At 44.5% G+C, this 24,891-nt stretch overlaps 1 protein-coding gene across 4 annotated transcripts in view; it reads right to left on the reverse strand.

Moving 5' to 3' along the window:
• Positions 1-24,891, reverse strand: part of LOC147019168 (hepatocyte growth factor receptor-like) — a 125,654-nt gene that overhangs the window by 83,162 nt on the left and 17,601 nt on the right. For all 4 annotated transcript variants that reach the window (XM_085899487.1, XM_085899484.1, XM_085899486.1 and 1 more), the window contains exons 2-7: positions 22,560-23,759; positions 21,737-21,931; positions 12,417-12,551; positions 10,960-11,133; positions 10,132-10,286; positions 4,802-4,946 (exon numbers count right to left, since the gene is read on the reverse strand). In XM_085899487.1, coding sequence (XP_085755613.1) covers positions 4,802-4,946; positions 10,132-10,286; positions 10,960-11,133; positions 12,417-12,551; positions 21,737-21,931; positions 22,560-23,750 — 1,995 coding nt within the window. In that variant the 5' untranslated portion in view covers positions 23,751-23,759. The remainder of the gene's footprint in view (positions 1-4,801; positions 4,947-10,131; positions 10,287-10,959; positions 11,134-12,416; positions 12,552-21,736; positions 21,932-22,559; positions 23,760-24,891) is intronic.

A 24,891-nucleotide genomic window follows, 5' to 3' on the forward strand; every position in this document is an offset into this window, starting at 1 on the left:
AATACTAGATAGAGCAGTGTCTGTCCCATGTTCTCATGTAAATGAATAAGATTAGATAGAGCCATGTCTGTCCCATGTTCCCATGTGAATGAATAAGATTAGAGTGAGCCGTGTCTGTCCCGTGTTCCCATGTGAATGAATAAGATGAGATAGAGTAGTGTCTGTCCGGTGTTCCCATGTGAATGAATAAGATTGGAGAAAGCCGTGTCTGTCCCGTGTTCCCATGTAAATGAATAAGATTAGACAGTGCAGTGTCTGTCCCATGTTCCCATGTGAATGAATAAGATTAGATAGAGCCGTGTCTGTCCCGTATTCCCATGTGAATGAATAAGATTAGATAGAGCAGTGTCTGTCCCGTGTTCCCATGTGAATGAATAAGATTAGATAGAGTCATGTCTGTCCCGTGTTCCCATGTGAATGAATAAGATTAGACAGAGCAGTGTCTGTCCTGTGTTCCTGTGTGAATAAATAAGATTAGAGAAAGCCGTGTCTGTCCCATGTGCCCATGTGAATGAATAAGATTAGATAGAGAAGTGTCTGTCCTATCTTCCCATGTGAATGAATAAGATTAGATCGAGTAGTGCCTGTCCCGTGTTCCCATGTGAATGAATAGGATGAGATAGAGTAGTGTCTGTCCCATGTTCCCATGTGAATGAATAAGATTAGATAGAGCCGTGTCTGTCCCATGTTCCCATGTGAATGAATAAGATTAGATAGAGTAGTGTCTGTCCGATGTTCCCATGTGAATGAATAAGATTAGATAGAGTAGTGTCTGTCCCGTATTCCCATGTGAATGAATAAGATTAGATATACGACATTGTCTGTCCCATGTTCCCATGTGAATGAATAAGATTAGATAGAGCCGTGTCTGTCCCGTGTTCCCATGTTAATGAATAAGATTAGATATATGGCATTGTCTGTCCTGTGTTCCCATGTGAATGAATAAGATTAGACAGAGCAGTGTCTGTCCCATGTTCCCATGTGAATGAATAAGATTAGAGTGAGCCGTGTCTGTCCCGTGTTCCCATGTGAATGAATAAGATTAGATAGAGGAGTGTCTGTACCGTGTTCCCATGTGATTGAATAAGATTAGACAAAGCAGTGTCTGTCCCGTATTCCCATGTGAATGAATAAGATTAGACAGAGCAGTGTCTGTCCCATGTTCCCATGTGAATGAATAAGATTAGACAGAGCAGTGTCTGTCCCATGTTCCCATGTGAATGAATAAGATTAGATAGAGCCATGTCTGTCCCATGTTCCCATGTGAATGAATAAGATTAGAGTGAGCCGTGTCTGTCCCGTGTTCCCATGTGAATGAATAAGATTAGATAGAGGAGTGTCTGTACCGTGTTCCCATGTGATTGAATAAGATTAGACAAAGCAGTGTCTGTCCCGTATTCCCATGTGAATGAATAAGATTAGACAGAGCAGTGTCTGTCCCATGTTCCCATGTGAATGAATAAGATTAGATAGAGCCATGTCTGTCCCATGTTCCCATGTGAATGAATAAGATGAGATAGAGTAGTGTCTGTCCCGTATTCCCATGTGAATGAATAAGATTAGATAGAGCAGTGTCTGTCCTGTGTTCCCATGTGAATGAAAAAGATTAGATAGAGCAGTGTCTGTCCCGTGTTCCCATGTTAATGAATAAGATTAGATATATGGCATTCTCTGTCCTGTGTTCCCATGTGAATGAATAAGATTAGACAGAGCAGTGTCTGTCCCATGTTCCCATGTGAATGAATAAGATTAGAGTGAGCCGTGTCTGTCCCGTGTTCCCATGTGAATGAATAAGATTAGACAGAGCAGTGTCTGTCCCGTGTTCCCATGTGAATGAATAAGATTAGACCGAGTAGTGTCTGCCCCGTGTTCCCATGTGAATGAATAAGATTAGACAGAGCAGTGTCTGTCCCATGTTCCCATGTGAATGAATATGATTAGACAGAGCAGTGTCTGACTCATGTTCCCATGTGAATGAATAAGATTAGACAGAGCAGTGTCTGTCCCGTATTCCCATGTGAATGAATACGATTAGACAGAGCAGTGTCTGTCCCATGTTCCCATGTAAATGAATAAGATTAGACTGAGCCGTGTCTGTTCCGTGTTCCCATGTGAATGAATAAGATGAGATAGAGTAGTGTCTGTCCCGTGTTCCCATGTGAATGAATAAGATTAGATGGAGCACATTCACTGCGCTATTAAAAAGTTAACTCGACACCTCTCATCCATATCACCCTCCACCACAGTTGCATCAGCCGATTCGTCAAACGGTCACAGATGTTTAACCCCAATATGTGGCTGTTCAAAACTTACTTAACGCCATAGTTTTTTTTTTATGGAGACATGTATGGGCTTGATTAAACCTTAATATTTTGTATTTGACATATGATTATATTTTTCAGGGTCCCTCATCGTCGTTAACACTCGACCCAAACAAAGCCAATGGAAATCTAATGTAACAAACCCGGACAGTGTATAATCAACAGAGGCCTACAGGCCTGATCTGTTCGGCCCGCCAGAAAACCAAGATGCCGGCCACATCATTTATTTTGGATGCCATGGTGGGTGCAGTCAAGCGACAGATGTGGGTGTGGTCAGTCAGCTGTCCGATCAGTGGTTGCATATTTCAAAAATCGACTAACAACAACTCTTGTAGGCCTGTGACACGTGGCAGGTACTAAAAAAAAAAAAAATTACAGGAAATGCATGAACAGAGAGGGATGCATACCCCATTCTCGTTTGTATAAATATTACAGGTTTCGCCAATTACTTCTTCAGAAAATGAATATATATATATATATATATATATATATATATATACATATATATATATATATACATATATATATATATATATATATATATATATATATATATATATATATATATATATATATATACATATTTTAAAATCCTCAAATTGTTTCATTTTTGTGCAGCATTAAAGCATCTACAAGCACACATACCATGCCAGATGAGATGCCATGTGATGCTCCCTTTTACTCAAGGATCAACTCAGTTGATTGAAAAATGTGCAGTATTTTATGGATATCACTAAATGCCTTGTACCTTCCTAAAGCCGCTGACACACCTTGACGTTTTAGCCAGTGTTCGCTGAACTACTGATGTTTTTTTTCAGTTTTTGGCGTATTCATAACGAGTTGGACGTATGCATAACATATTAGTAACGTACACAGAACGTTTCGATAACATATAGATAACTTATACTAACGAATGCTTAGCGTGTTGTTGGCATTCACAACCTATGCCCAACGATAGTCTAACGTATGCATAGCGGCAGCGTATCGCCGACGATCACGTGGCGTAGCTTATTAATAGGCTGCCGCTCGACGATTCAAATCATAACCGCATTAGACATCGAAGTGTCAAGGCCCTGCACACCTTGACGTTTTAGCCAGCGTATGCCGACGTATGAAAAATTTGCCGAATACGCTGGCACAGGTCGAATACGTTATGGGTAAGTTTGGTATACGTTAAGAGCACGCTGAAGCATGCTGGCATACGTCGTAGTACGCCGAGCACGTCGACAAATTTTAAGCATGCTCAAAATTTTTCAACGTATGCCAGCGTCTGACACACATGTTCCGCATACGCTGGCCATAAGTTGTAGGCACGTTATGCGATCGTTGACACACGTTACTTGTAAGTTACTCATTAGTCGAAACACGTCGAGGTAATGTTTAGCATACCTGAAACTTATTTCTAACCTATGAGTAACGTGCTTTGAAACTTTGAGTAACGTGCTTTGAAACTTTGAGTAACGTGCTTGGAACCTATGTGTAACGTATCTCCAACGCATATTGACGTATGTAGATGTATTTGACGTCTTCCGGACGACCACAGAACTTTCTGAACGTGTTTCTAACTTACAGCTACCATATAATGGCGTATTGGCAGCGTTTAGGGGAATTGCTATATAAAAATGGGCTTCACACAGGAGGAACCCGTCAGTGTTCCAGACTCCATGGTTTTTTTTTATTTTTATTTTTTCTTCGGCATGACGGTGATGTTAACACTTCGATTTCTAGTGCGGTTATGAATTAAATCGTTGACCGGCAGCCTTTTAATTATATTATATTATAACCGCACTAGAAATCGAAGTATCAACATCACCGTCATGCCGAAGAAAAAAAAAAAAAAAACCATGGAGTCTGGAACACTGACGCTAAACATTATCTCGACGTGTTTCGACTTATGAGTAACTTTCAAGTAACGTGTGTCGACGTGTGTCAACGATCGCATAACGTGCCTACAATACGTTACTCATAGGTTAGAAATAAGTTTCGGGTACGCTAAACATTACCTCGTCGTGTTTCGACTTATGAGTAACTTTCAAGTAACGTGTGTCGACATGTGTCAACGATCGCGTAACGTGCCTACAACTTATGGCCAGCGTATGCGGAACGTGCGAGTCATACGCTGGCATACGTCGAAAAATTTTGAGCATGTTAAAATTTGTCATCGAGCTCGGCGTACTACGATGTATGCCAGCATGCTTCAGCGTGCTCTTAACGTATACAAAAACTTACCCATAACGTATTCGACGTGTGCCAGCGTTTTAGACAAATTTTTCATACGTCGGCATACGCTGGCTAAATCGTCAAGTTGTGACAGCGCCTTAACTAAGAATTACTTTCTTCATGCACAACCCATGATGCCTACCTGACAAAGCCATGGATACGGTACGACTTGATTTGCATTATTAAACGTGGAATAGTCTGCCTTCGTGGACAATTTGCAGTTCGAGAGCCACTGACTTTTGACTCAGCGCAGCACTCACCACCACACGAGGTCCAGAAATGGTGGCAACGCCTTGGATGTGATATGGTGTGACAAAGTGTGCCGAACCCTCGGTCATGGTCACAGTCAGGTTCAAGGGACGGTTTCTTGGTGCCAATTCCAGGTTTTCAAGCTGGCACAACAACCTGAAAACAGCGTGCATGAGTATACTTTTCAAACCATGATATTATAGAACTGTAACCTCATGATAGCCTATTCGGTACAGTGTTTGATTACCAACTTACAGCATTCAATGTCTGTTCAGAGCCACTGATGGTTTCAAAAGATCACATGACTGACCGTTTCAATGGGTTGACTTGTATTCTTGTCTGATTATAGGATGTTTCTGATCATCTCAGAGTGAGCGATAGAAAGACTATAGTTTTCAGACAAAACCAAAATTGTGGTCTTGTGAGAAAGAAAAAGAAATACAGCAAAACAACTTGCAAAATGGAATCAACTGTGTTAGTAAAAGGGTAGCCTTCTCAAAATCCTCAAAAAATAATAAGAAGAAGCATTTAATTCGGGATATTAGTTCTGAATCTTGGGTGCCGTATCTAGGGATTTTGTGTGATGTCTAATAAAGGTGTAATAACTCCAAATAACCATGCAAAAGAGGAAACGATGATGTAAAGACGTGCCATGTTGGGGTACAACATGGATAGGTTTTTGTGTATTTTAAGTTGGTGTGTTACCCACAATGCACTGTTAAAGTGTGCAAACAATTTTCTACCAAGTTCAAAACTATATCAGACCATTGCTACAGTACATGGCCAAAAGTATGTTGACACCCCCTTCTAATTAGTGGATTCGGCTATTTCAGCTACACCCATTGCTGACAGGTGTATAAAATCAAGCACACAGCCATGCAATCTCCATAGACAAACACTGGCAGTAGAATGGGCCGTACGAAGAGGTCAGTGACTTTCAACGTGCCACCGTCATGGGATGTCACCTTTCCAACAAGTCAGTTCTTCAAATTTCTGCCCTGCTTGAGATGCCCCAGTTAATTGTAAGTGCTGTTATTGTGAAGTAGAAACGTCTAGGAGCAACAATAGCTCAGCCGCGGAGTGGTAGGCCACACAAGCTCACAGAACGGGACCTCCGAGTGCTGAAGCACGTAGCGTGGAAAAACCATCCATCGTTGGTAGCAACACTCACTACTACCTCTGTAAGCACAGAGTTCCAAACTGCTTCTGGAAACAAAGTCAACACAAGCACTGTTGTCGAGAGCTTCATGAAATGGGTTTCCATGGCGGAGCAGCCGCACACAAGCCCAAGATCACCATGTGCAATGCCAAGCGTCGGCTGGAGTGGTGTAAAGCTCACCGACATTGGACTCTGGAGCAGTGGAAACACGTTCTCTGGAATGATGAATCACGCTTCACCACCCGGCTGTCCGGACGGATGAATCTGGGTTTGGCGGATGCCAGGAGAACACTACCTACCCGAATGCATCGTGCCAACTGTGAAGTTTGGTGGAGGAGGAATAATGGTCTGGGGCTGTTTTTCATGGTTTGGGCTCGGCCCCTGAGTTCCAGTCAAGGGAAATCTTAACTCCACAGCATACAATGGCATTCTAGATGATTCTGTGCTTCCAACTTTGTGGCAACAGTTTGGGGAAGGCCCTTTCCTGTTTTAGCACGACAATGCCCAAAGCGAGGAAAATACAGAAATGGTTTGTCGAGATTGGTGTGGAAGAACTTTACTGGCCTGCACAGAGCCCTGACCTCAACCCCATTGAACACCTTTGGGATGAATTACAACGCAGACTGTGAGCCAGACCTAATCGCCCATCAGTGCCCGACCTCACTAATGCTCTTGTGACTGAAAGGAAGCAAATCCCAACAGCAATGTCCCAACATCGAGTTGAAAGCCTTCCCAGAAGAGTGGAGGCTGTTCTGTTTTAGCAGCAAAGGGGGGGGGGGGGACCAACTCCATTTTAATACCCATGATTTTGGAATGAGATGTTGGATGAGCAGGTGTCCACATACTTTTGGCCATGTCGTGCAGATCATTATGCAAGGGCATGTTGAAAGGTAATGCCTCCTCTTCTTTTTCTCAAAAACAGGAAGAGATATTTAAATGATACAAAGACAGATACTAACATCAGTCTTTATTCTACCATGGTGCAGATTTATTTCTCAACAAAATCACCTCTGTGGTCCACACATTTCTACCAATGTTCAAGTCGTTTTGTGATGCCGTCACAATAGAACAGTGTCCTGCTGACTAAACCAGCACTTCATGTCGGCCTTGACATCATCGTTGGAGGATAAATATTCTCCATGAAGGGGTTCCCTAAGTCTAATTCTAACAGCTCGGAAGACATGAAAATCTGATGGAGCAAAGTCAGGGCCGGTGATCCTTTGTGGCAGTACTCCGTGAACTATCTCTTCCGTGAACTTCCCAGTCAGTAATCCCAACCCTCATCTCGTCATTCATCCCAACCCTCATCTCTTCAGTCATCCCAACCCTCATCTCGTCATTCATCCCAACCCTCATCTCGCCAGTCATCCCAACCCTCACCTCGCCAGTCATCCCAACCCTCACCTCGCCAGTCATCCCAACCCTCACCTCGCCAGTCATCCCAACCCTCACCTCGCCAGTCATCCCAACCCTCACCTCGCCAGTCATCCCAACCCTCACCTCGCCAGTCATCCCAACCCTCACCTCGCCAGTCATCCCAACCCTCACCTCGCCAGTCATCCCAACCCTCACCTCGCCAGTCATCCCAACCCTCACCTCGCCAGTCATCCCAACCCTCACCTCGCCAGTCATCCCAACCCTCATCTCGCCAGTCATCCCAACCCTCATCTCGCCAGTCATCCCAACCCTCATCTCGCCAGTCATCCCAACCCTCATCTCGCCCGTCATCCCAACCTCACCTCGCCAGTCATCCCAACCTCACCTCGCCAGTCATCCCAACCCTCATCTCGCCCTTCATCCCAACACTCATCTCGCCAGTCATCCCAACCCTCACCTCGCCAGTCATCCCAACCCTCACCTCGCCAGTCATCCCAACCCTCACCTCGCCAGTCATCCCAACCCTCATCTCGCCAGTCATCCCAACCCTCATCTCGCCAGTCATCCCAACCCTCACCTCGCCAGTCATCCCAACCCTCACCTCGCCAGTCATCCCAACCCTCATCTCGCCAGTCATCCCAACCCTCATCTCGCCCGTCATCCCAACCCTCATCTCGCCCGTCATCCCAACCCTCATCTCGCCCGTCATCCCAACCCTCATCTCGCCCTTCATCCCAACCCTCATCTTGCCCGTCATCCCAACCCTCATCTCGCCCGTCATCCCAACCCTCATCTCGCCAGTCATCCCAACCCTCACCTCGCCAGTCATCCCAACCCTCACCTCGCCAGTCATCCCAACCCTCACCTCGCCAGTCATCCCAACCCTCACCTCGCCAGTCATCCCAACCCTCACCTCGCCAGTCATCCCAACCCTCACCTCGCCAGTCATCCCAACCCTCATCTCGCCAGTCATCCCAACCCTCATCTCGCCAGTCATCCCAACCCTCATCTCGCCAGTCATCCCAACCCTCATCTCGCCCGTCATCCCAACCTCACCTCGCCAGTCATCCCAACCCTCATCTCGCCCTTCATCCCAACACTCATCTCGCCAGTCATCCCAACCCTCACCTCGCCAGTCATCCCATCCCTCACCTCGCCAGTCATCCCAACCCTCACCTCGCCAGTCATCCCAACCCTCATCTCGCGAGTCATCCCAACCCTCATCTCGCCAGTCATCCCAACCCTCACCTCGCCAGTCATCCCAACCCTCATCTCGCCAGTCATCCCAATCCTCATCTCGCCCGTCATCCCAACCCTCATCTCGCCAGTCATCCCAACCCTCATCTCGCCCTTCATCCCAACACTCATCTCGCCAGTCATCCCAACCCTCACCTCGCCAGTCATCCCAACCCTCACCTCGCCAGTCATCCCAACCCTCACCTCGCCAGTCATCCCAACCCTCACCTCGCCAGTCATCCCAACCCTCACCTCGCCAGTCATCCCAACCCTCACCTCGCCAGTCATCCCAACCCTCACCTCGCAAGTCATCCCAACCCTCATCTCGCCAGTCATCCCAACCCTCATCTCGCCCGTCATCCCAACCCTCATCTCGCCCGTCATCCCAACCCTCATCTCGCACGTCATCCCAACCCTCATCTCGCCAGTCATCCCAACCCTCATCTCGCCAGTCATCCCAACCCTCATCTCGCCAGTCATCCCAACCCTCATCTCGCCAGTCATCCCAACCCTCATCTCGCCAGTCATCCCAACCCCCATCTCGCCAGTCATCCCAACCCTCACCTCGCCAGTCATCCCAACCCTCACCTCGCCAGTCATCCCAACCCTCACCTCGCCAGTCATCCCAACCCTCACCTCGCCAGTCATCCCAACCCTCATCTCGCAAGTCATCCCAACCCTCATCTCGCCAGTCATCCCAACCCTCATCTCGCCAGTCATCCCAACCCCCATCTCGCCAGTCATCCCAACCCTCATCTCGCCAGTCATCCCAACCCTCATCTCAAGTCAGCCATCCCAAATGTCATCTCCAGCGCTTCACAGCACTGACGTCGTGCTGCCCTTTGCCATCTTGATGAATGCAGCACTGATACACCTAATAACAGAATCACAAAAGTTCGCACCCAGTGGTGGGAAAGAACTAACGTGCGATCTGCGCTTCGTTTCATTCTAATATCTTTACCTGCTTTGGAGAAAAATACAAAGAGGTATTACCTTTCAACAAGCCCCATATCTCTTCAGTCCATTTTCGCAGAACAGAAACGAAAGGCCATGATGCTGCGAGCTCTAAATACCATCATTTGCATAAAATTAAAGCATAATTCCACTACGGCAAGCACTGACCATTTACAAAATAAAATGCATGCAAGGATAAACGGAACCACGGCACACCATCGAGTAGCGGGATGTAGTTACAGTGTAATTGCTGCATTCAGTGGGGGAATGCAATTTGGCAAAACAATTTTTGTAAATGATAAACGAGATAATAAATCTCAATAATCAGGAAAGAAGAAACAAGCCGTCTCTAACTGTTTGGAAGTGATTGTTTCATGCAACAGCGTGTGTGCGTGCGTTTTAGACCATGGATATACATTTACAAGCCAGCATAACAGCACGTTTTGAAAATAATGCTTCAAGTATTTAGCCAATTGGCTGACACATGCTGAACAAGAAGTTGACGATGACAATCAAGCACCTCTCTTCCTTCAAATAGATCATTGCCCATAAAAAGAAAAGACGTTAAAAAAACAATTTCACAGCACTGGGAATGCAGAACTTGTTGGTACGTACGTGGTACGGTTACATGTCTCTAAATGCACATTGCATATGGTCTCATGGAGCTGCACATCATATCTGTTGGAGCCTCGGTGGTCACTCATCATGAGATAGTCGCCACGTATCGTGAGAACAGTACCCCCTTGAGCAGGCACTCGTTCAGGACTCACCTGCACCACAGGTTAAAGTTTGGTGGAGTCACAAACAGGCTGTCCGACAAGGGACAGATTTGTTGATTTATGATTTAAAAAAAAACTGTTGATGGAATAAAGCTCAAAGTAAAGGATAAGGAATCGATGTGTGAGTAAGTTATAAGAGTGGAACCAGGCAAGATGGAGCAGAGTGGTTAAGGTCAATTTTTCTTCTCTTTTTTTTTTTTCAAACGCAGGATCAGTCAACCAAGCTTTTCAGCAATGCCAATCCACCCCCTGGGAAGGCATTGAAGACCATATGGTAGGCTGGCCAGTTTAACTCTTGGGGGCCCACTCCATGCTGACGAAAGCAAATGAGTCAGAAACACGTCCATGAATTGATTCCATTTCAAAGGTGTAGGCTGGCATTGCAAAAATGGTTGGCTGGCTGGCTGATATTGTGAGTAGTAGTGTAGGAGGTAACACACTGCTTGTTTGGGGGGGGGGCGTGGTGGCAGGGGGTGGGGGGAAGACAGGAGTGGGGTTCTGTGCATTCACAGACTACAACTAAAAACCAGAAGTTGTAATATTTTTTCATTCGTTCTCTTGCTTGTTACTTCCAACTGTCTCTCATTTCCTTTTTGCCCCATCACCTCACAAGTGTTAAGACAACCAATGTAAACATGGATATACAAGAGGAGTATTACCACACCTCCTTGACAATGGGAGGACAACTCTTAGGCATCCACAAGTAGGAAAGGCATTGCTTCTGTACAGTGCAGCGCCCTGCACACCATCCACACTTGAGCAGATCAGGCGTTGACAGACAGGAAGAGCACGAGAGGTAATGCTGGCAGGCCGGGCCAGCTGCAGGGACGGCTGTGAGCTGCGCAAGCACATCGATCACAAAACTTTTCAATCCCGAAAACAACAACCAGAATGAACTAGAGTTCATAGAACACTCTACTCAGCACAGTGTTCAAGTATACAATTCAATGAAATAAAATAGTAATTTTAAAGGTTGTCCAAAAAAATTCTGGAAGTATTTACTGGCACTGATGCAGTGTTATACACCACCTTATGTAACAAGTTTATAAATATTTTAAAGGTCGTATAAAAAATAAATTCCGGAAGTGAAACGTCAGTGATGCAGTGTCTATCACATCGCCTTATCGAACACGTTCCATGAATTATTCATGCCTGTCGTTTGTGTTCTTCATGATGCCCTCAAAAAAGTAACTTTCCTGATTGGAATGATTTTCAGTTTTGTTTGACTGCCGGATTGCTAGACAGAGTAAAAAAGAAAAAAAATCTCACTCCTCTCTGCACATATGCCTGGTGTTGGCTTAATGGTGAGAGTGGTGGGCTTGGGATCCGATGGTCCTGAGTTCAAATCCTGCTCAGCTGTTGAATTACTACCAGGTGGGGTTCACTCGATCTGTCATCCTTTGGAGGTCAGCAAAATGAGTGCCAGCATGCTGGTATACTGTGTCGGAGTGGTGACCCATCCAGGATTATGTCCAATATTCTAGGAGACTGCTTAAGTAGCATCAACACTCAGCACAGACTATGGTCCCAATGGATAGATGGCTCTCTGCACATGAGTGATCAGGACAAATTCAGAGCCAAAGTACTGCTAAACTGCCAAGTAGTGTTAAAAAATATAACATTTAATTGAAATCAGGTTGTTCCTTGATCATAAATTGACGTTTGTGGACGGGTGGACAGAAGTATACCAATTGGTTGTCCCCACTTTTCACTTTGCATGCGGTATTAAAACAGCTGAGGTATGAAAGCTATCTGGAGCTTACTTTACATTGTTCACCTGCTCAGTGGCACATGTGAACTGCACAATGTGAACTGCACAATTCTTAAAGAGCAAATTAAATTATTATGATGAAACCAGAGGCAGAAACCTCATCAAGTACAATGTTTTGTCAGTGTCCAAGGCTCGTGGAAGATGCATGAGAGGCAGAAACCTCAGTATGCATTTACATTCATTTCAAGGACCTTTTGTGGATAATGGAGAAATCAGCAATTATGGGATTTCAAATTGGGATCACAGCTTTATGAACTAAGTGCTCAGAGAAGAATACCAACAAGAGTGTAAAATCAAATTAAAAAAAAAACAAAAAAAACAAAGATTGAACAACACTCAAAGGGTTTTACCTGATTACCCGTAACAAACAGGGCGTATCCTGTGCTGCCATTCATGAGCACCGCTGGGTCTGGTGAAACTGGGCGGCCATCGCCGATGTTGAACATCGCAAAAGGAGCAAGTCCTGTGCTGTAATCCAGCAGATACTGCCACAGAACAAATACCAGCACATACTTCAACACATGCAGGAGAGAAAGTAACCAACGATTTGGGGGTATTGAGTGACGACACAATTAAGAAAAATGTTCTCAAAATTATTAATTAACATGCAATATAAAAATCGAAGCCTGGTGTTGGCTTAGTGGTTAGGGTGGTGGCTTGGGATCCCAGGGTCCTGAGTTCAAGCCCCGTTGGCTGCTGAATTAACACCAGGGGGTTGACTCAGCCTGTCATCCTTCCGAGGTCGGCGAAATGAGTGCCAGTGTACTGGTCCCGGTGTATGCCCCGGTTAGAATAGGTGTACCATATCCCTGTATGTCGTAAGAGGCGACCAGGGTTGGCATCAGGAAGGGCATCCGGCCATAAAACATTGCCTCAAGAAAAAGCCAAACCCCTGCACAGCAGGGAAAAATGGCTGTAAAAACGGTCATTTATATTATTTTTTTTATGCAATATAAAAATCGGGTGAAACTTGAACCACACTCATACCAAGGTAACCTCCATTACTGAGGCTCAGCTTTTGTTTTTCCACAGGGTTTGACGAAGCTCTCAACTCGATTTGTTCTCACTTAGCCGACCTGAATCATGATTGAACATTTTTTTGGTTGCAGTCTGCATTGAGAATGCAGAAAATGAGGGTGTGGTCTGTTTGTTGATAAGGACGAAGAAACTGAGAATGTGTGTTTGATCTTTCTTCAAACTAAGAAACAGATTCATGACTGGCAATTGCACCATAAACATTCTTCAAAAAAACATTACTCCAGAGGGCAATTGCAACTTATACAGAAATCTAGGATATATGTATATATATTAAACAGAGCATTGTATGTATACACGTCCGTCGATGTTTGGTAAATACACCGAGACCCTTCACCAATGAACACCAAAATCCCAGGGTGTACCTAGGGGGTCCCTACTTAGCTTTTCCGCCAAATATTTTTTTTTCCCCCGGATTTCTCATCGGTGTTATTTTTGAGTTATTTCTCCATTGTGGCAGACCAGTCTCATCAATTTGTCCAATACCACTGAGATGAAGGACAATAGAGAGATAGGATGAGAAACTCTTATTACGCATGCATGAGCCACATTAGAATCGTCTCCCTTTCATTGATAAGAGGTCCCACGAGCAACCATACATTCATCCATTGGGACCATACTCTGTGCAGAGCGTTGGTGCTGCCGAAGCAGTCTCCTTGGCTATTGGGCACAATCCTAGATGGGTCGCCACTCCAACACAGGATACCAGCAAGCTGGCACTCATTTTTCCGACCTCGGAAGGATGATAGGCCGAGTTAACCGCACCTGGTATTAATTCAACAGCTGAGCAGGATTTGAACTCAGGACTCAGGGATCCCAGGCCCACCACCCTGACCATTAAGCCAACACCAGGCAGACGAGCAACCGGATTACATATTTCATAAAATAAGAAAAACAAAATATATATATATATATATATATATATATATATATATATATATATATATATATATATATATATATATATATATATATATATATATATATATATATATATATATATACCGTGGTGCCCCCAGAATCCGAACGCCCCATTGTTTGAACAAATTGGAATCCGAACAATTTTTTCGAGATAATTTTGCCCTAAAAACCGAACAAATTTTCAAAAACTGAACACAACGTGGCGTTCATGTTTGTCCACGTGCGTCTCCCCCTCCTGTTCGACCCGCATCTTCGCGCTTTGTTCATTCAGTTCGTCGATGGAAGTCCTTGTGAAAGCATCTCTCGTGTGTCGATCGCATCTTTACCTTGTGTTTTCACCTTGATTTGTGCTGGTTTTTTTTTACTCATCTTGTGTTTTAATTAATAACAAAAAAAGCAATCCGATCACGTAGTGTGACGGACTGTCGGGCAAGGATTTAATTTCACAGAAAAACCGGTTGTAATTTAGAATATCCATGATTACCTCAGCCCGATGTGCTTGATGAAAGTGATTGTAGTTCTGGGGGCATCATGTTGATGAGCTGCCCCGGGGACAGCGTTCTCGCAGAGTGCGCGAGCGATCGGAACCCAGGCCGGAGCACGAGCCTGTGTGGATCTTTGGATGTGGTGATTGTACCAGTTTACATACAATACACCGCCAGCGAAGGTCATTTACTCATCTTATTTTACCTTAAACATGGGTAATTTCAGTTGAAAGTGTCTTGAAAGTGGGTTTTTTTGGGGTCCAGGAACGGATTAATTCACTTTCCATTATTTCTTATTGGGAAAATAGTTTTAGAATCCGAACTTTTTGCAATCCGAACAGCCTCCTGGAACGAATTAAATTCCGATTCTGGGGGCACCACTGTATATGTATATGCATGTGTATATATATATATATACATATTGATGCGGTTATGCACAACCACATGCCTCTAAGGCAGTGGAACCCAATATACAGTGATCCCCAGGCAGTTATTTCGTTAGTCTTCGTGCAGTCAGATCTTCCCTTCATGTATAGTGGGTTAACGGGACGAAGTGCGTTGCGTGGGTCTAATAGCTCGGTCTATTAACTATATCTCTGTCTTCTATTCTGATTTATATTACAACGCTTTCGTTTTAGCGATGGTACAAATCAAGCAAGCCAGCAAACACACCACAACATGAAGAGCAAACACACCACACAGCCTCCCGTGGGAGAATCAACATAAGAACAAACACACGATAGGGCAGGCGCATGGCACACCATTTCATTTAAATCTGCGCGCCAATTTCCAATGACATCTCACTTTTGCTCACTCCTCACTCACCAAAAACTCACCACTTCAACTGCCGATACCTTCCGCACATGGGAAAAAATGTTCCCGCACCTCCTCGTACCTCTGTATCAATACAATTCGCCACTAAACAGAGGCGTGCTGCACAGCTCAGGCTGTGCTCGGACCACGTGATGCGGGGATGATCAACGGACGTTGACGTTAATAGCACCGGCTGCATCTCGCCGGAAATGATCCGGGTGAGCATGCAGGATTGATACGACACTCGTCCAGTCGCCAGAACACGGCAGGACGGGCGGCAAGGAGGGGTCGCGGGAAGAGCAATCCGGGAGTTTAGTACGGAGCTCCGGGCCATGTCAGGTCGGATGTGGGAATGACACCGATTCTAGCCCCAGGAGCCTGGCAGGGCGTGGCTAAGGCCGCTGTGGCCCAATAGAGAAGCGAGATTCGGGTCGTCACCCCACCCTTCACCCGGGGCTTATAAAAGGCAGATCGCTGAGCCCCTTGCCCTCTTCTTCGCTGCTCCTCATTGCCTCTGTCCATCGCTGGCTCTTCGTTGCCTCTGCCCGTCACTGGCTCTTCACTCGCGGTTGGTGTGCGACTGAGACGTGCTGATTCCGGAGGACCACTGCGGAGTGCAAGTTGCCACAAGCCCCGGCCAAGTAAATAAGCCAGAGATAACGCGCCAACTATTGAGGTGGGAACGCTCAAGCGGAGCGTCCCGCAGAGGTACACGCTACACCAGCAGACCTATGCACGACTTGCTTAGGGATCTTTGCCTCACGCATCTTCTCTCCTCTCTCTCTTTCCATCCCTCTATCTCATCCCCTTTGGATGCACAAAAGAGCATCCATTACTGACTCGCAATTACATTTTCTTTTGGCACAACACCGCACCCCCCATATTGCTCGACACCACATCTCCCACTCCCTCACCTTAGACACCAGTATTTCTCCTCCTTAACTCCCCCAAAGCGTACTGGGTTGCGTTGGTCGGCTGACCGCACCAGGTATTGCGAGGCCATTTATTCTCATCTGCTATCTTTCTTTCTGGCTGTCTAATCTTCCGTGTGTATGTGTGCGTGTGCGTGTGCGTGTGCATGTGTGTGTGATGGCACCTGTCGTAGCATAAGTTAAGATTGTAGAAATGATAACGGGATAAGTCTGCTTTTGTAAATTGCTTGCCTTTTGCCACGCCACATGATTTCCTTGCCATTTACTGCTGTACATACGAATATACCCAATTTACTGTGCCACATAACTTTCCTCGCTTGATTGTAAATAAATTATTTGTGTAGAAATGTTCCCAGCTCTTTTTCATTTTTTTTCCTTCATTGGTCCAGCATGGTTAATATCCAAGCCAAGCCGGGACGTTATGCCACAACGATCTGTTTTTCTAGCCAGTACGTCCTTGGGCAGTTACGCTCGGCTGCATCAGATCTGGTTTGAACAAGGCGTACCGAGGGTGTGTCCCCCGGTAATTAGATCACGTGACCATTAGGTAAACGGTATTTATTAATTAGACAGAAGACCCTTAGTCATGTGGTCGAGTTATTGGCGTTCATGGTTGATTAGTGACCCGTCGCATCACAAAGTTATTTGTGTGTGACGGCCTGCATTGCTGGAGTGTAGTGGAAACCTGAGGTAGATCCCCCCCCCTCGTGGTCTTCTCGCCCCCAACCCCGCAACAAAAAAAAATACATATATATATTTATATATATTACACTTTTTTCAGCAAGTAATTCGCAAACTCAACTCACCCACCAATGGGTTGGAACTCTGCTAGAAAAAATAAATAAAAATTGATTACACTTGCAATTTACTCATTCTTTAGCCCAGCTATGAAAAGTCTCCTGTTCTTTCAAACTCATTGCTCAGGTAGGTTGTGCTGGTGTGGTTATGCCAGGAAGCCAGTTGTGGCAGTATAAATAAACCAGGAAAATGAGGTCCTGTTCTTTAGAACTCATTGTACTGGTACACCTACGCTAGTAGAACCTGCTTTACCAACTCACCATTCAAGTTTCACTTCTGTTCTAAGCTTTGAAGAATGTAAAAGGTCTCTCTGGTGACTGTACAACTGAAATATCTGTTTTGATGATGGCAATGCCAAAGTTAGTAAATCATTCACAGCACAAATGTCTCAAACAGAGAAGAGTTGTCAATACGTCATTGGTGAAATGGGCATCAAACCACTCTTTCACAGTGAGGTGCACTATTATATCTTTTTTCTCCCTCTACAAGAGCAAGAGGTCATGGAGGAACAGGGTTAAATTTGACAGTGAGGTAGTAGGGCAACAATTGGGCACAGTCAGCAAAAGAATGAACGAATAGGAAAATAAAATATACCAAGGCAACAATTAACTTCAGTTGGACTCTCATATACTTCCCAGCAGTTTAAGTTAACTTTAGAATCACTATAGGTTATGCTGTTGTGGTTAATGTACTGCAGTAAGGATTGCCAGTAACTGAAGCGATTGCAGGAGTCTGCAGAGAATTACTGCTGAAAACTACAGTTAAAACTATCGTTGGACTTGTAGTAAAAAGATGTTGTTATTATTCATATATATAGATAGATAGATAGATAGATAGATAGATAGATAGATAGATAGATAGATAGAGAGAGAGAGAGAGAGAGAGAGAGAGAGAGAGAGAGAGAGAGAGAGAGAGACACAGAGAGAGAGAGAGAGAGAGAGAGAGAGAGAGAGAGAGAGAGAGAGAGAGAGAGAGAGAGAGAGAGAGAGAGAGAGAGAGAGAGAGAGAGAGAGAAGCCGGTAAGCGGCGATGGGTAGCCGAGCATGGAAACTATAAGATGTAGAGCAAAATGGATGTCATATAGTGGATAGGGAATCACCTTAAGATTATGCATATCAAATCTCATCCAGTTCCATCTTCTGATAACTACTCGGTATCCATTTGAATGAAAAGTACCGAAAATGCGGTTTTAAATCGGAAATCCCCAAAGTTTGAGGGGTTGCTGTGGAGGAACAAAGATCTGAATCGAAAATCCGGCTTGATCGTTTGTGCACAATGTATTCCAGACGATTAGTGTGAATTTTCATGACCACACGACCATAACCCTAGGAGGAGTAGCATTTGGCGCGAAGGCACCTCCAGCTCTCGCATACTATCGATTTTTGCACCAATTGACCTTTGACCCCTGACCGAAGCGAAATCGGTCAATATGTCCTGAGGCAAAGTTGTAGTACTCATTGAGTACCATGAACCTGCAAAGTTTCATTCGTACCGATGCACTCACCTGGTCGCTAGGTGGCCTTCAATTTTCGCCAATTTTTGCGCATACCCTAATTGTAGGGGCCGCTGTGGGTAAAGTATTCCATACATCACAAAAACCAGAATATATTTGATAGAGCATCACCTGTAGATTATTCGTGCCAAGTTTCATAACCCTACGTTGGTTAATGGCTTTCGAATCAATTTCACGTGAACGGTACCGATTTTGAAGGTTTTTCGGTTGTTGCTAAGGAACCAAAGCGTCCCGAGCAACCATCACAATTTCCAAAGCACGAGGTCATAAGATGTACCTACCACCTGAGTTTGATCAAAATCCGCCCACGTTTACTACCAATTATGCTGATGACAAACGAACAAACATCCAAACAAACAGACAGAATTACTGACAATAAGGGTCACCTATTTCGGCGACCCAACAGAGAGACAGAGACAGCGCACAGGAGAGGTTATAATGATGATGAGGCCTGGAAGTAAAAGGGACTGAACCTTTTCCAGTCTCTTACCATGGAAATAGATAGGTGGGTTAGTTTGATGATCCTTTTGGAATGATAGAGTGAGAGAGTGAGATTTTCAAAGGATGAAGGACATGTTCCCTTTATCTGACCAAGGTCTAATAATTGCCACATCAGCAGAGAATGAAGCAGTGACAGTCTCCAAACAGTGGGATGGGGTACCATATAGCACAAGGAAGAGAGAGTTTTTCCAGAGCACTGGAGAGGTCATTAATGTCGATGAAGAACACGAATGAGCCCAACACACGATCTTGGTGAACTCCAGCCTCCATGAAGAGAGGAGATGAGAGGGTTTCAGCAAGAGCGACAGGTTGACTGCATGAGTGGAGGAATGAAGGTGGCCTTGTATGTGGGTGGTAGAGGTAGAGCATTTGGCAAGAAAACAGGATGCCAGACTGTGTCAAATGTCAAGATATATCCAGAAAGATGGTCCGAAACTCCTGTTTGACATTGAGGGTCTCCAACCATTGTTAAGAGGAGCAGAAGTATGTCCTGTTTTGATTAACCCGGATGGAATGGAAACTGATGGACAGAGCTCAGGCTGTATTCTTCACAACCTTTGCCATACCAGTAATAGGTAGCCAGGAGTACCAGCAGATGCAAAGCCAATCAGGCAGTTTAAAAAAAAACATTTGATAAATACAATGAAACTGGTAACAATGAAAATAGATAAGCACAGGTGGCAGTAAGGATGGGTTGCATAGCGATGCACTGAGCATACTCAAGTGAAATAACACAAAGCCACACATGCACACTCAAAACGAAAATATTGAAAGAAAATTTAATTTTGAGCAATTAATTTGTAAAATGGGGGGGGGGGGGGAGACAAAAAGTCCATATCTTCTCTCCTCATCTTAGAATTAGAAATGCACTAGCAGGGGTATCCAGCATTGCCCGGTCGATTGTTTTGTGTGTTGGGGGGGGGGGGTGGCTAAAACACATCCCTATACCCACAAAGGAATTGGGTTGGGGATCATTTAATATTCCCTCTCACGTAGCTGCAAAGGCTTACACATAGTGTTGTATATCCTGGTGTATATATCATATAATATATTATATATAATATATTATATATATATATTATATAATACAATATTATATGTATATAATATAATATAATTAATAGGCTGCCGCTGAACGATTTAAATCATAACCGCACTAGAAATCGAAGTGTCAACATCACCGTCATACCAAAGAAAAAGAAACCAGGGAGTCTGGAACACTGACGCTAACCATTACCTCGACGTGTGAGTAACTTTCAACTTCTGAGTAACTTACAAGTAACGTGTGTGGACGCGTGTCAACGATTGCGTAACGTGCCTACAACACGTTACTCATAGGTTAGAAATAAGTTTTGGGTACGCTAAACATTACCTCGACGTCTTTCGACTTATGAGTAACTTACAAGTAACGTGTGTCGACGTGTGTCAACGATCGCGTAACGTGCCTACAACTTATGCCAGCGTATGTCATACGTCGAGAAATTTGCAACATGCTGAAAATTTCTCGACATACTCGGCGTATGACGACGTATGCCAGAAAACTACGACATATGCCAGCGTGCTCTTAACGTATACAAAACTTAGCCATAATGTATTCGACGTGTGTCAGCGTGGTTCGGCAAATTTTTCATACGTCGGCATCCGCTGGCTAAAACGTCAAGGTGTGACAGCGGCTTCACACTTCGATGTCGAGTGCGGTTGTGATTTGAATCGTCGAGCCGCAGCCTATGAATAGCCTACGCCACGTGATCGTCGGCGATACGCTGCCGCGCGCTATGCATAAGTTAGACTATCGTTGGGCATAGGTTGTGAACGCAGACAACACGCTCAGCATTCGTTGGTATGTTATCTATATGTGATTGAAACGTTCTGTGTACGTTACTCATACGTTAATATATGCCCAAAACTTAAAAAAACAACATGAATAGTTCAGCGTACGCCAGCGTTTTACATACATTTTGAGACCTTGCCATATGCTGGCTAAAACGTCAAGGTGTGACAGCCCCTTTACCTCCGCCACCTAAGGTGGAGGAGGTAACGTTTTCATCCCTCTCTGTCTGTTCGTTTGTCGGTTTGTGTGCAGGATATCTCAAAAAGTTGTGGACGGATCCGGACGAAATTTTGTGGGCAGGTTGGGTGTGTGACAAAGACGAACTGATTAGATTTCGATGAAGAACTGGATCCGGATCTGAATACGAGAATTATTTAATTTTTAAACTGACCATTGAACACCATTGCGAGACGAGGACAATTTTTCAAACTGACCATTGAACACCATTGAGAGATAGGGTCAAAAACGATTATATAGCATATGTCAAAAACGTATTGGGTCCGATAAGTTCTCATGGATGAGGCATTACGGATGCTTTCTGACAGTTCTGCGATTTTTCATGGTGTGTCGATGTCAGTTGGCACATAAAATTACCGTGCTTCCCCATTGTCTCGGGTCACTCACCTGCATTTTTTTGCATTTTTTTTTTGCAATTTATTTATATTTTCATCTGTGGATGTTGACCAACGGTTTTATAAATTTTTTCCCGGTCTACTGGCTTCAATGTCCATCAGCACACGAAATTCAGCTTTCTACATCATCCACAAGGTACCGATATTTAATATCAGTCAGTGAGTCAGTCAGTGGTTAAAAAAAAAGAGCTCTATATTTTAATACAGACCTGCAAAATGCAGCCAGAATCTGTGCCCAGGCTGAACACTGTGTCACTCTCTGCAACGGCCACGGTGATGGAGGTTATCCGAAAGCCTTTCAGCGTTTGCTGAAACAAGTCATGACGATCGTAAGCTGTGGGCACCAGAATGCGAGTGTCTTCAATGTGAAATGAGTTGCACTCTTCACCATTATAAAAGTGGCCCTGGTGAGACAAGGACAATGCAATACTGCAGGCTAATATACATGCCTTATACAAGCTACAATGCAGTTTGACTGGACATAGGGTTTACAATGAGACACCCAATGTCGATCATCTCATGATGTGATCATTCACAACACGGTTTCTGATGAAGAAGGCTCGTTAGCAAGATTGTAGCTACTCGCCTACTCTTTGTAAAGGACATATTGGGATCTTGGGACAGGATGCACACAACCAGGCAAGACAGCTCAGAGGCGAGTGTGCACATCTCGAAGCCATCCTGATAATCCCATTAAACTAGCAATGGCAGTAAAAGAGAGAAAAAAAAAAACAGGGGAAAAGTTTCTTTTCTAATGCCAGAAAAGGCATTTTCAAGGTCATGTTCATCATTGCTCGTCCTTTGCGAACCCCAACCTCAACATGAAAAAAAAGAAAAGGTACATAGTTTATATTTGTAGTGTCAAGTGGAATGCAAACAGAAAGTTGTTGTTATATGAAGTGCAAGGGACAAACTAATATGAACAAGATACAAGTCACAGTAAATGAATACACAATGAGATGTCATAAATGAAGAGACAATACGAGATAAAAAATTTTTTTTCCCATGACAAAGCAAGCGACGATCACTTACCTTTGGCTCACAGAAGCGTGGTTCCACAAAGAAGTATTCCAGGCCCTTAGTTTGCTTCTGCCCTGTTCCGCCAGAGAAGCATTGCTGAAGACCCTCTGTGATTCTTTCATCGATACGATTCAATGAGAAGGCACATACCGCAGAATCGGCCAGTGGTTTGTTCGAGTTTGGCTCAGATTGAGCGAACACACCAAACAAAACATCCTCATCGGTGCGAAACTTTTTCAGCCGAGCTAGACGCAAGCCGACACGTCCCACTGTGGCAGCCTGGAGCAAATTGTAGATTTTCAACCCACCAGAACTACTTCGTTTCCGCCGCCTTTCATTGAAGGTACACTGAAGAGTCAGTTCAACATACGAGTGCAGGTGGTCATCATCTTTGCAGAGACGTGCCAACCGTGTGTGGTACACTGGGGGTGCGCCGATTTCCCGATGAACACTCAAGAAGTAAGCATAACGTCCACTTGTAAATGAATGTACATAGTGAATGTGATAATTATCATGTAAAGATGGAGTAACAGTCATCGTCGAGGTATCACTGTCGATGTAGTCAAACCCATTGATGGTGGCAAGCAGACGACGCCGGGAGAGAGTGAAGTTTGAGTAACCTTGGGCGGGGCGTTCCTTCACTTCATTTCCCACATACAGATACATCTGCGACAACGAAACGAGTAAACCACATGACCCGAGTGGACTAACCACACAGTCAGGGCAGTCATGGGGCTGAGGTGATCGAAACAGGCATTTCACAGATGATGAGACATCATGTGGGGCAGAGTGTGGTAGTTCATGCAGTAGGCACGCACCACGTCCTGCATCGCCGCAGCTGAAGAGCCATCGTTTACCGTTGCCAAAGTAAATTAAAAGGAGTTGGTTGGTGTTGTTGCAGTTAGCCCCATTTAGTGGGAGTCCGCAGGGTCCCGTCTGAGTTCCAGCACACGTCGGACCAGTCTTGAAAGAGTCCAAAACTTGGAGTGCAGAGTTCAGTGAAATGATGTGGTTAGTCGCCCCGACATAGACTATCCCCTTGGCTACACGCACATTCCCAATGTTACTTCCTGCCGAGAAAGACAACAGTGAAGAGGCTCCACTATGATTGAAGTTCACACCAGGCACCAACGCTGGGCAACCACAGGACAATGGCGGCAAAACGATTGTGATCCAAATGATATAAAGAGCACAAAGCTCCATAAGCTGCACCTGCAAGAATAAACATACCAGGATCAACATTTCAAACATACAAAAAAAAAAACACACACACAAATTTCACACTCATTGGCATTGAAAAAATATTGTTGTGGTTATTGAAAAGACCCTCATGCATTCAGACACGTAGGATTTCCCCCTGAGAGATATTTCTTTAGTTTGAATTCAGTGACTATAGAAAGTCTACATCCACTTTCAAAGTTTTCACCTTTTGTTGCCTCGTAGCCTGGAATTAAATTGCATTAAACCGGACTTTTCCCACATCGTAACCCACAACTTCCAAGTGAAAAACAAATTCTAGAAATTTCAGGAAATAATTAAAAATACAAAACTGGGAACATCTTGGTTGGATGAGTGTCCACCTCCTTTTATAATAGCAATTAAAATTAGCTCAGGTGTAACCAATCACTTTCAAAGTCACACACCAGGTAAATTGGCCCACACCTGTGTTAAATTGTGGTGATTCTGATTAGTATTTCAGAATAAAATCATCTGTTCCTGCAGTGCATTTCACAGCAACGATTCAACCATGAGCCGCCAAAGAGCTTTCAAAAGACCTCTGGGATGAAGTTGTGGAAAGGCACAAATCAGGGGATGGGTATAAAAATATTTCAAAGGACTTGAATATCCCTCGGAGCACAGTCAAGAGAATCATTAAGAAGTGGAAGGCGTGTGGTACCACCAAGACCCTGCATCGATCAGGCCGTCTCTCTAAACTGAATGACCAAGCAAGGAGGAGACTGATCAGGGAGGCCACCAAGAGACCAATATCAATATTGAAAGAGCTACAGGCCTTTATGGCAAAGACTGCTCACTGTGTGCATGTGACAACAACATATCAAGCACTCCACAAATGTGGCCTGTATGGTGTGGTGGCAAGAAGGTAGCCATTACTCAAAAAGCCCACCTTGAGCCCCTTTTGAGGTATGCAAAAAACCATTATGGAGATTCCGAAGCCATGTGGAAAAAACAAAAGTTTTGTGCTCTGATAAAACCAGGATGGAACTTTTTGGCCAAAATGAAAAACGTTACCTTTGGCACAAATCCATCACAGCACATCACCCAAAGAACACCATCCCTATTGTGAAGAATGTGGGGGCAGCATCGTGTTATGGGGATGTTTCTC

The sequence above is a fragment of the Eptatretus burgeri genome, chromosome 10, assembly GCF_056783735.1.
Source record: "Eptatretus burgeri isolate ZD-2024b chromosome 10, Ebu_testis_v1, whole genome shotgun sequence".
In the NCBI taxonomy this organism is placed as follows: Eukaryota; Metazoa; Chordata; class Myxini; order Myxiniformes; family Myxinidae; genus Eptatretus; species Eptatretus burgeri.